Source organism: Enhydra lutris, unplaced genomic scaffold (genome assembly GCF_002288905.1).
Source record: "Enhydra lutris kenyoni isolate GAN:26980312 unplaced genomic scaffold, ASM228890v2 scaffoldscaffold1, whole genome shotgun sequence".
Classification (NCBI taxonomy): domain Eukaryota; kingdom Metazoa; phylum Chordata; class Mammalia; order Carnivora; family Mustelidae; genus Enhydra; species Enhydra lutris.
The window spans coordinates 56,826,253-56,839,454 of record NW_019154085.1 but is presented as its reverse complement, the minus strand read 5'-3'; the positions used below and the strand labels follow the sequence as shown (position 1 = coordinate 56,839,454).

At 36.4% G+C, this 13,202-nt stretch overlaps 1 protein-coding gene across 2 annotated transcripts in view; it reads left to right on the top strand.

The window, feature by feature from the left end:
* Positions 1-13,202, top strand: part of LOC111142389 (WD repeat, sterile alpha motif and U-box domain containing 1) — a 44,958-nt gene that overhangs the window by 5,613 nt on the left and 26,143 nt on the right. For both annotated transcript variants that reach the window (XM_022495444.1, XM_022495453.1), the window contains exons 4-5: positions 1,126-1,218; positions 5,362-5,455. In XM_022495444.1, coding sequence (XP_022351152.1) covers positions 1,126-1,218; positions 5,362-5,455 — 187 coding nt within the window. The remainder of the gene's footprint in view (positions 1-1,125; positions 1,219-5,361; positions 5,456-13,202) is intronic.

The following is a 13,202-nucleotide window of genomic DNA, read 5'->3' as shown; positions in this document are numbered from 1 at the left end:
AGTCCAGAGGTGGACAGGATGGTTTTGGCACTCCCCTATTTCAAACCCAGCAGTGGCTGATTAAAATAAAATTAAGGTAAGGTACAAAATGCCAGATCCAAAACACAAAGCCTAGAAGTACCAGACACATTGTTTGCCTGTTTGCCTGCCTCCTCTCAATGCACACTTGGTCTCAGACATTCTCTTGCCACACTGGCCTCCTTTTGTTCCTTGAATGTTTCTAAGATGTTTCCAAGCATTTTACCATATGGACCCTTCAGCTGGTTCACTGTTAGTTATCCTTTAGATTTCAGGTAAAAATCACTTCAAATAAGCCTCCCCTGTGTATGTACATAGTTGTATCTTAGTATGTATCGGTGCCAAAACTTCCTTTGATGAACTGTATCTGTGAAGTTAGGTGGGACTCATGTAAAATTGACTTGATGATATCAATATATACATTAGCTACAAATATTTAGGAACTTGTCTAGTGTGTATATAATTATACACTGAAATTATCTCAGCATTAAAAACTAGTGGGTTTTTTGTGACACCAAATTTACTGATTACTTTCCTTGATTTGTGTAATTTCTACCAAATAAAATAGACCGAATTAATGTTATTTTGGATTTAAAATTCCAGCCTTTGTCTTGATTCAGCCGAAGGGGGGGGAAATCTCTATTTTTCCATGTGAATTATAGACTAAGCTTTTAAGAAATGGGTATATCCTTTAAAAAAAAAAAAAAAGTTGGGAATAATTAAATGTTGAACACTCATAACTTTTCTTCCTTATTTTTCCCATCAGTGCTAGCCTTATAGACTCTAAGATGGGGTTGAAGGATGGCCCAGGCTTAGTAGCTCAATATTGGCCCATACCCTTGAGTTACATTCTTAGTGGAAGGAAATAAAAAGGCGAGTTGTTGTAGTAAGTTCAGTGGCCAGGGTTATAATCCTTTGATGCACCTTGTTTAAAATAAATTCTTTAATTAGCATTTCATTCTATGGTTTGTGTTTAGTTAATACCACTTTTGAATATGGTTTAAGTGAATAGAGTTAACAGATCTCGATATAAGAAATTGAAAATTTTTTGTTTTAAATATTTTACCAATTCTTGTGTATTTATTTTTCACAAATTTACATTTTTAGATGGAGAGCAAGGTCTTCAGTTTTTTCGATTGGCCTCATGTGGTCAGGATTGCCAGATCAAAATTTGGGTAGTTTCTTTTACCCATGTCTTAGGTATGTATGTGTGTATTCAACCAGTAGTTCTCTAAAATTGTGAATCAGATAGAATTTCTGTTTTAATTCATCTTTTCACTTAAGGAACTCTGGATATCTTAAAGTATTATAAAGTATGTATTAATAATTTTTAGTCAGAGCAGTGACGTACATATACATGATTTAGTCATTGGATGCTCACAGCTGATAATGACCTCCCTGCTACCGCCACACACATTCCTTCTCACCAGAAAAACCACTTTACACTTTATCTGTTTGCAACTCTTGGTGGTTTTCTGTTTGTATAAGTATTGTTTTTCCACCATATTTAAAATTTTTTCACTGTGGTGACTATTTTTTGGCAGTGTGGGGGAGGTCTTTCCTCCATGTAATGCACTGTTCCTTCAGGTGATCCTTCAGTCAAGAAACTCACATTGTTCATTTTCGGAAAACTTTTAAGTTAAAGGTTCGGAAAACCTTTAAGTTATTTCTTTAATAATTTCTTCCCCATTTCTTCTCTTTTTAATAATTCTCATTAATTGAGTGTTGGACCTCCTTGATTTCTTTCCCTGTGTCACCCACCCACCACATTTCTCTCTTTATCTTTTCCATACTTTCAGGAAACACACCTTAACTTCATCTTTTAACCTTTTGTGTTTTTTATTCCATCATATTTTCAATTTCAATAAGTTCATCTTCTTCTCTGTTTCTTTTTTCTCCGTGTCCTCCTTTTATTTTATGAATGCAAGGTCAACTCAAAACTCAGGATACCAGTTAGAGGTTTTTTGTTTTGTTGTTCCCTTCTGTTTCCTGATTATCCTTGTTTGCTCTTGAATCTTTTTTTTTATTTGTTTACACTGATCTTTCTCTTTCATATGGTTACAAACTTCTTCAAATTCTGGTGATCCTTGTATTCCATTGACATTTAAGAATTAGGCAATAATAAGATGTTTAGAAGCTCTGTGCACATAGTGGTTTGCTATTGCTGGCTTCCCTTTAGGGTGAGGAAGCAGGTTGTTGGCCCTGACTGGAGCGGTTCAGGGGCTTAGAGAATTGCCCTGGAGCTGCCAGAAAGCTCCCCAGAAAGCCATTCTTTTCCCCTAGAAATGTTTTGCCTAGAGAGAAGCATCTGGCTTTTGTGCAACATGCTGTGGATGGGATGAGGGAAGGATTGGAGGTGGACACCAACTGTTCTATCAATAGACTTGTTGCTAACTTTTTTGTTTTCAGGTTGATATCTGTGTCCTCCTGATTTTCCTTTTCCCCAGCTGTTGATAAGTCTTTTGGGGTATTCTAGGGCAGATTAACTTTCTTCTGGGCTGTCACCCCTCCCTTTGCACTCTGAGCTATTACTCCTCTGTACTTCCTCACCAGTTATTTTGCTTTCTGCCTTACCAAAACTGGCTTCAGTTTCTGGATTGCTGACGCCTCTCTTTCCATTCTCTTCATTGATGTGCTTTTATATCTTTATTAATTCTTTCACTATCATTTTAATGGGAACTCTGAAATTACATGGGCAATTGGCCATCTTGCTTCAGATGCCTAAAAAGATTCTTTGTTGTTACCTAATAAGCTTCAGTTAAATTACAAACTACATCTTGTTGTTTACAGTTATTGTCAAAGAGAAACAAAGCTGGACACTAAAATATAAGGACAGATTTTCACGAGTAGTATACTATTGCAATTGGGAGAGAGTCAAACATGAACAGTACTTAGCTTCAGTTTATACAGAGGTGACTTGGCATTTTGAAGGGAGAATGAGGAATAAGGAGGGGAGGTCAGTGGGGCTCTGTAGAGTCAGAGAAGTGAAAAATTACAAACAGGAAGGATAGGGGCTATGCGAAACTCATCTGGGTTTGCTAACTGGCACCTAGGCAGATTAGGCTCCTACTCTCCCAGAGAGTGGGAGATAGGGGTCCTATCATCAGGTTCTGGCTGGAAAGAACAGCAAATTCTATTGGCAGCCTTGAGTTTTCTCAGGCAGGTACTTTAAGGGGGCTAGGATTATCCTAGGCCTGCAGCCTTGAGCTGTCAGAAACTAGGTTAATGTTAAGTCTTTATAAGCTAAACTCAGGGCCTTAGTTGAGAAGAGGGCTCAGAAGAGCCTAGCTAGAGTTTGATCAAGGAGAAAATCTTTGTCATTATACCAGTGCATAGAGAATGGCCCGTTATCAGGAAGTAAGTATTTATTTTATTAAAATAAATTTCTCTTTGTGGAAATTCAGTTAATTTATTGCCTGTTAGGTTATATTTAGTCATTCTTTTAAATATGTTCAATGACATACTGGTGAGGACCTGGTGCTTTCGTTGGTCAATCCTGTCTTTTTACTCCTGCCAAAGTAAAATTCTTAATGAGAATCCATGAATATAGTCATATATTGGATGTTCTCAATATGTCTTTAATAATTGTTCAAAAATCTAATGGTTTATGCTGTTAAACCATTAAGTTTGAACACCGTTTAGACTTTTTATTTTAAGTTTACCATTAAAGCCTTTTTATAAAGTGTTTATCATCATTTGCATCTAATTTTTTAAATTGCTTATTTGTTAGGGAGGAGTATATAGACTTATGGATCTTACACTTGAGAATACAGCCTATGGCGGTATTGCAAGTTTTATTGGTCTTCATGTGGTTTACAACTCAACTTCGATTGATTGTGCCAGCTCCTGATCTGTATGTTCATAGTGCTTTCATGGACTACATTTCCTCTCCCAGATAAAAATACATGTTTTTTTCCTATTATGAATAGAAATAAAGTGTGTGTATTTAGTAACAATAATAGATTTTTTTCTATTTGTTGAAGCTTTTACCTACTCTAATGACCTTTTTGTTTAATTAAATGCAGTTATCTTAAGAGGAATTAATGCTTTAAAAAAGTTTTTATTCTGAGAAATTGATAGCTTTCACTTATTTTGTCTCAGGTCAACTTCTTAATAGTAATTTTTATAGGTTGTTATGAAAAACTATTGAATTCCTTCGGTTTAGCTTTAAAATAGTTGTGATATTTCTTTTCAGTGATTACAGAAAGCACAAACGGGAGTATAGTGTTACTGTACTTTGTTGGAGTATTATAAGTTATAATTGGAATTATAGGATGTATAAATTATCATTGATTATTTTTTATCTATGGAATGAGAAGATATTTTCTTGATATCAGATTTTAAAAACTGATATTTGTGGGGTGCCTGGGTGGCTCAGTGGGTTAAGCATCTGCTTTCGGCTCAGGTCATGATCCCAGAGTCCTGGGATTGAGCCCCGCATTGGGCTCCCTGCTTAGTGGGGAGCCTGATTCTCCCTCTCCTGCTCCCCCTGCTTGTGTCTGCACATGCTATCTCTCTTTCTCTCTCTGTCAAAGAAATAAAATCTTTTAAAAAATTAAAAAAATAAAAACTGATCTTTGTTTACGTATTGGGGGAATTTGATTCTTTTTAGGTATTCAGGCAATTGGTATATGTGTATATATACTTGTGTATATATATATTTTTTAATACTTATTTTATTTTTAAGTAGGCTCCATGCCCAGCATGGGGCCCAGACTCATGCCCCTGAGATCAAGAGTCGCATGCTCCATTGAGCCAACTAGGCACCCCAATATGTATTTTATATTTTTTAAAAAATTAAATGCCAAGATTATCTTAATAGTTTAAAATTTTATTTTTTTAAATATTTTATTTATTTATTTGATAGACAGCGATCACATGTAGGTGGAGGGGCAGGCGGGTGGCGGGGGGAAGCAGGCTCCCCGCTGAGCAGAGAGCCCGATACGGGGCTTGATCCCAGAACCCTGAGATCATGACCTGAGCTAAAGGCAGAGGCTTAACCCACTGAGCCACCCAGGCGCCCCAATAGTTTAAAATTTTAGATTAGCTTAAAATGTTAAATTTTTATGTATTTTATAGAGTTTAAGATTTTAAAAGTACTTGATCATTATAATCCCTCCACATTTGCTGTGTGCACCATTTTCTTTACCCATTACTGAACATTGGAAACCACTTAATCACACTGCATTCCAATACGTGAGTTGCATGAAGATTTTTTTCATTTTTTCATTCTTTAGGCACTTAAAGATAATTTATTAAAATAAATGAGTGAAATAGTTTTGACTTAAAAATAAATTCTAAGCACAATCAGCTTGCTAATTTTTCTTGCCTTGTTATTTGCAGGTTTTGAATTAAAATATAAAAGTACACTGAGTGGGCACTGTGCTCCTGTTCTGGCTTGTGCTTTTTCTCATAATGGGCAGATGCTAGTCTCGGGGTAAGCTATTTAGTTTAATTTCCTTAAGCCATTTTGATATGAAGTGGAACAGATATACAGAAAAGTGCATAAAACGTAAGAGAACAACTTTGATAAATGGATGCAAACCTGTGTAACCACTACTCAGGTCAAGAAATGGAATGTCAGTGGTTCTGCTCCAAAAGTCTTCGCCTTCCAGGTGCCCCTTTTGGGTGACAACACCTCAAGTCATATGCAATATCACTTTTTTCTTTTAAACTGATTTATAACAGATCATATAATGTGTATTATTTTGTGCCTGGCTTCCCTTAGTCAACATGATGTTTGGCACATCCATTCATATTATGGCTTGTTGGTTTTCATTGCTACGTAATACTCCATTGAATGTGTATACTATAACTTATCCATTTTAATGTTGAAAAACATGTGGATTATTTTCAGTTTGGGAGCATTACAATAATGTGTGAAGCTCTCTGTGTCTTCTAATGTACATGTTTGTGCATTTTTCTAGGAAAAACACATAGGATTAGAATTTATGAGCCATAGAATAATTGTATTTTCAGCTTTGGCAGATAACATCAAATTGTTTGCCAAGTAGCCGAGCTCCTCTATAGCTGTGTTATTTCACAGCCTAGCCTATACTCGATATTTGGTATTTTTGTTTTTTTTTTAATTTTTAGCCATTCTTATAAATGTGAAATGTTATCTTACTGCCTTTTAAATATGCATTTCCCTGAAACAGTAAGGTTAGAATCTTTCCAGAAGTTTATTGGCCACATGTGTTTCCTCTTTTATGAAGTATCTGTTCATGTCTCTTGCTCATTTTTCTTCTATATTTTTCTTATTGATCTATTGTTGAAATTGTATTTATTGTCTCTATAGTTCAGTGTATGAGCCACTTATGTGTTGCAAATATCTTTTCCCTTCTGTGAATTTGTCTTTTCACAGCTTCAATTTTAGTATAGTCAGTTTATGTTCTGAGTCGTGAGGATATTTTCCCATATTCTAAAATTTTCATTGTTTTTACTCTATCAGATTTGATTTGTGTGTATCATGTACAGTACAGTAGGAGTCCAGTTTTATTTCTTTCCATGTGGATATTCAGTTGTCCCAGTAATACCCTTTGAAAAGATCATCTTTTCTCATATTCTGCTCCCTTGCCAGAAATCGCTGACGATATGTGTGTGGCTCTGTTTCTCAGCCCATTTCATTCTCTTATTCTATTTATCCTTGCTCTAAAACCATTCTTTCTTTCCAAGGCTTTATATTTTAACTATTCCTGGATTTTTGACATTCCATATAGAGTTAGCTTGTCAGATTGCCTCCAGCTATCCCCTTTATACACACAGACCTGTTGGATTTTAATTGGGGTTCTGTGGAGTCTGATAAATTTGGGGATAATGGACATCTTTATGATATTGAGTCTTTTAACCCATGAAGATGGAGTATTTCTCCATTTTTGTTTTGATGTCTCTCAATAACTGTCTTCTATGTAGGTCCTTATCTTTTCTGGATTTATTTCTAGGCACTTAATTTTTTTGTTGTTGTGATTACAAAAGACATGTCTGATATAGGTATGTATATATGGAAAGACAAAGTTGAGATCTTATAAGGGTCTTAATTTTTATATTTTTTATGTACAAAATCATACCACATGTTGATGGCTTTTGTTTCTTTCATTCTAATCATTATACCTTTGACATCATGTATGCCTTATTGAACTAGCTAACAGTACCAGGATAGTGGACATAATGATAACAGCCAACCTCTGATTCCTCTTTGCAAAGGAAAGCTTTCATTATTAAGTGTGATCACTGTAGGTTTTGGGAGATAAATTTTATTAGCTCTTCTGTCCCTTCTAGTTTGTAAGAGGTTTTGTTTTGTTTTTATCATGAAGATTCTCCTCATGTTATGATTCTCTTGAAATAATCATGATTTTTCTTTTATTCTATTCGGGTGGTAAATTATATTGATTTCTCAAATGTTAAACCAGCCTTGCTTTGTTGGAATAAACACAGCTTAAAAAGGATTTGACTGTTTCTGTGCATTGCTATAAAGAAGACTGATTCTAACTGTTGCTTTTCTCTGGATGTAACTTGTATTTTTTTCAGTGGCTACTCCATAGAACTTTCTCTTTGTGGTTTTTTTTGTACTTACTTTGTATTGAGATTTGGATATCTTTTTAGTGAGTTTGCTTTGAAATACACTGAGCTTGTTAAATATATAGAATGAAAATTCAAAATTCAAATCTCTTCAAATATTGCCTCTATCCTTTCTCTCCTCTAAATCTGGGACTCCCAACTAAATGCAAAATATACTTTCTTACTATAAACTTTATATCTTTTCTCTTCTCTTCTGTATTTTCATTCTCCTATTTCTTTGGCTTTATTCTGAGTGGTTTCCCCTTTGCTGATGCTCTCCTTAGCATTATATGATATATTAAACTGGTCCATTGATGAATCCTTAATTTAGGTTATTTTGTTTTTTTGGTCCTGGAATTTGTATTTGGCTATTTTTTCAGGTGTAACTTTTTATGATTTCTGGTTCTCTGTTAAAAATCTTAACATTGGCTTTTATTTTTCAAAACTTTGTTCTGTAAAGCAATTGGTTTGGTACACAGTAGCGTGATTCAATTACTTTGTATTCTCTTTGTGTACTTTGGTATATTTTCTCCTTGCTGCCATTGGATTTTCTCACCATTGCCTGTTTGATATCACGGGCCACATATTCATGGCTCTTCATAAGCAGCTTTTGTTCCAGCCAAGATATTTAGACTCCTAACAATCATTTTAAATATTCTGGACTAAGCTTGATTGTTCTTTTCCCATATGTTCCAATCCTTGCCAAATAATAAGCCAAAAAATTAGTTATGTTGCCGTTATTTTAGATATGAGTCTTTTATCTCAAAAGATGAAAATGGTTCATCATCAAAAACCAAGTATATTAAAAAAAAAAAAAAAAAAAAAAAGCAAGTATGGTAACTCTCTTTTGACCTAGAATTGAAGTCAGTGAAAGTTTAAAGAAAGTTGGATTTCCTTCTGTTGTTTTGGGGGATATATTGTGCATTTCACTCTTAAGAGTTTAAGTGACAAAATGATAATATGAAATTCAGCAAGTATTTATGACTGTCTTATGTGCCCAAGTCGCTGCCAGTTGCATTACAGCATATAAAAGGAAGTAAAAGACTGTGCCCTTGGAGATGTTTTAATTCTGTATCCTGATGTTCACTGGAAGATCTGACATGCCTTTGCCTGCTAAATCTTTTTTTTTTTTTAAAGATTTTATTTATTTATTTGTCAGGGACAGAGGGAGAGAGAGCTAGCGAGCACAGGCAGACAGAGAGGCAGGCAGAGGCAGAGGGAGAAGGAGGTTCCCCGCCGAGCAAGGAGCCCGATGCGGGACTCAATCCCAGGACACCGGGATCATGACCCGAGCCGAAGGCAGCCGCTCAACCAACTGAGCCACCCAGGCATCCCTGCCTTCTAAATCTTAAAAGAAGTGTTAGGTGAAACTCAGTAGAGTTTTGTGTTCTGAAAACTATTTATTTTAAAATGCTATTTTATAGCATTATAATTCCTTATTAGCTTATCTGTCAATTGTAATTAACATTTTATGTTAACTAAAATGTACCTTTTTCAGTCATTGTGGATAAATGGAATTTTGCATTATTACATACCTTTTGGTATATGGTATTGTTGTAGGTCGCATATATTTTTTCTGAATAGTCTTAATTCATTTGGATAAATATATAGGCAAGTGAATGGGTTAGAAATGTAAGATGGTGAAATATAAACATTTAGTTTTTTTAGGGAAATTGGGATATATCCCACTTAAATCCCACTTTAAATCCCACTTCATGAGTAGGTAAAGAACAGGTTCATTGGTCAGTGATAGATTCCATTTGTGACTAAAGGTATTGATGAGGTGGAATGGATACATATGCTAAAGAGGGAGACAGTGGGGAAAAAGTGAGTAGGATAAAAGATACTTGAATACAAGGGGCTACATAGGAAAAATGAATTGACAACAGAATGGGATTATACATCAGGTGTGCTAAGGAGGTTGTATGGGGCATAGATAAATAGGGTAACCATGTAAAAGGCATCATGGAATTTATGCGGATCTGGGAGGATTGGGAAACCGAAGGGGGATTCCAAGAGGCAGGAAATTCTTGAGTGGATTAAAATGTATGATAAATATAAAGAGGAGTAAGGAGAATTGAGACAGGAAAAATAGATGGTAAAGATGATAGAGACCTAGGATGTCATAACTTTGTATAGATTTAGGAAAATGATAGAAACTTTCAAAGCAATTCTAATATGCATTGCGTAGCTACGAGAGATGCATGCTAAAGGTGAAGTATTGAAATGGAACCATGATTTAGGTCAGTGGTTCTCATATGTTTTGGTCTTAGGATTCTTTGAAGTTCTTAGGATTCTTTGAAGTTCTAGTTGGAAGTTATTGAAGACCTCAAGGAGCTTTTGCCTATGAGTTATATATATTGCTATTTACTGAAAATAAAATTGAGATAATTCTAAAATATTTTTAATTCATTGAAAAAAAATTCAATGCATGGCAACATTTTTCCTTAGGGAAAATAAAAAAAGAGAAGAGCGGATTGTTTTATTTTTAAAAATCTCTTCAGTATCTGGGCTAGCAAAACATAGATGGGTTCTCATGTCTGCTTCACACATTCCATTAGCTCTCAGAGCGATGATGGCATCATATACATGATGGAGCAAAATATGCAGGAAATTCTTCCTAACATCTTTCTCTGCATCTCTCCTCTAATAACCTCTCTCTAGCCTCTTAGCAGAATTTGTCTTTTGTTCCACCCTACTTCTCTTGATCAACCAGATAAAACGAACATTAATATCTATCAGCTTCTATTCAGGCAGGAAAGATGAGTCTTCATAATTCAAATACGACTGCTTCTTTCCATAAATTCTCAGTTTTAGTAGCTAGGATTTCTTGGAAACCAGTTTTAAAATGCCGATTGTTAGAGTTTTAAGAGTTTGATAAATAACATCCTCTTTTCTTCTTCTTGAGTCAAAAACCAGTAAGAGAGAAATAGAAGACAGACCAGGTAACATGACGGTAGATCTGCAGCTGAGCTGCTCACCTGCTCTCGGGCAGCTCGGACCACTGCACGCTCCTCTGCAGGGGCAGATCAGATAAAGCAACATATAGAAGGGCCTGGGCCACATGACCTAGCATCTTCCCCCAAACTTTGTAGTAATTTGTCATTCTTTTTTCTGCTAACCAGGAGAGGGAGAAGAGAGGCCAGAAACCTTAGTCCAGAAAGGATGGGAAGAGTTTTATTGTCATGAACTTGGGGTGGCTTTACAAACAACCTTCTCTTGCTCAGTAATGACTAGCATGAAAACTTAAGATCACTTTTCCAAATCTCAAATCATCTTTTCCCCCCATCTCTTTACAACATTGTTCATAATCCTATAGAACAGATCAGTTCATTTAGTAGCCTAAAGGTACATGATGCTGTTTATCATGGAGGGTTATTAGATATCTCACTGCTTGAAATTAGATGTCTTATGAAAGCTTTAGTGAAATTTGAATAGCTGTGCCACCTGCTTTATATGTTCTTAGGCTAAAACTGTCAGGTATGTCCCCATTATGAGTCACTTTTAATTTTAATACATTCATGGGGGATGATGATCTAGGAAGTGTAAAGTCCAAAAACTTGTGTTTTAGGATCACATAGAACTGAGTTTTCATCCCAGCCCTTCCACTTCCTAGCTGTGTGACCTTAAGCAAATTCTAATTCCACATCTTATCTCAGCTTCACTTCTCTTATTTATAAAATGGGGAAAATAATAATACATTCCTAATAAGATTGTTCTGAAGCTTAAATAAGAAAATGCAGGCAAAGCATTTATTATTGGGAGGCATAATAATTGTTCAATGCATGATTATTAAATGTTATATATATGATTTTTTATGTAATCTGGAAAATTGGGCATTTTCTGATTTCTGCTTTTCCTGAGTTTTAGCCATTGACCTGTCCTAAGGGGGCATTCTTTTTTTTTTTTTTTTTAAAGATTTTATTTATTTATTTGACAGACAGAGATCACAAGCAGGCAGAGAGGCAGGCAGAGAGAGAGGAGGAAGCAGGCTCCCCGCTGAGCAGAGAGCCCGATGTGGGGCTCGATCCCAGGACCCTGGGATCAGGACCTGATCCGAAGGCAGACGCTTAACGACTGAGCCACCCAGGCGCCCTAAGGGGGCATTCTTAAACAGCTGTTTGAAATTTACCGTGGTCATTCAGAAAGAGTTGTTGAGGACTTTGTGTTGTAGCATCCTCTATATAAAGCCCTTGAGGGTAATAGTTCTTTCAGGTCTCAGTCTGAGGAATTGATGTCTCTTTTCCAAACTTTGGGGTTTGTGTTTCTATCTTATATGGTGTTAAAAGATCATGTTTTCTTTTTTGAATTGCTGTTGAAGAAGCTCAGAACCAAAATTGCAGCCCTCCTGTAGCAGGGTGGACTGGATTTTATGATGTGTGTTCTGGACAATGCATTTTTTTTTTAAGATTTTATTTATTTGAGAGAAAGTGAGTGAGTGTGAGTGGGGGGGGGGGAATAAGAGAGAGAAAGGTACAGGCAGACTCTCACTGAGTGTGGAGCCCGATCCCATGAACCCTGAGACCATGACCTGAGCTAACATCAAGAGTCTGACATGTAACCGACTGAGCCTCTCCAGGCACCCCTTGGACACTAAATTTTAACCTTCATTTCTCTTGCCCACCTTGTCTTTGTATTGTCTTCCTCTCTAGTCTCCTCACATAATTTTTACCTTGTTTTTGCTACATCTTTGTAAGAGGCTGCAAATACTTTCTGAATGAGAAGAAACATAGGTAAGTATGTTTAAAATGAAAACACTTAAGTGCAAAATAAATCTTTAAACCTTAGGAATACACTTGTTCTAAGGAAACGTTGGTAATTTCATTTGATTAGCCTCTTCTCTCTTTTTTTAAGATTTTATTTACTTTTTTTTTTTAAAGATTTTATTTATTTATTTGTCAGAGAGAGAGCGCGCGAGAATGAGCACAAGCAGATAGAGTGGCAGGCAGAGGCAGAGGGAGAAGCAGGCTCCCTGCTGAGCAAGGAGCCCAATGTGGGACTCGATCCCAGGACGCTGGGATCATGACCTGAGCCGAAGGCAGCGGCTTAACCCACTGAGCCACCCAGGCGTCCCTTATTTACTTTTTTGACAGACACAGCAAGAGAGGGAGCACAAGCGGGGGGAGTGGGAGAGGGAGAGAAGCAGGGTCCCCACTGAGCAGTGAGCCCGATGTGGAGCTCAGGACTCTGGGATCTGAGCCGAGGGCAGACCCTTAACAACTGAGCCACCCAGGCAACCTTGATTAGCTTTTTGGCTATTATATAAAGCTAATTTAGACCAAAATGCTTTAGGTGGCTGCCCAATGTTACTATAATATCATGGATCACCCAGGAATCTATGGTTATATGCTCTTCCATATCAGCCACATAACATATGTGTTGTTGCTCTCCCCCAGTATCCATGTAGGTATAATTGACATATTTACAGTCTTGAATGAGCAGAGTTGAGGTTTTAGAGTGCCACAGAACTGAAGAAATGGAGTATCAAAAGGCGTGTATACTAATGCCTCCTTTATAAGGAAATGTGGGGTTAGAGCGACAGGGCAGACTGTGGTGCAATGTGGATACTGAAAAGTTGGGGTAAGATTTACATAAAGTAGGCAGGAAATGTATAACCAAACAGTTGG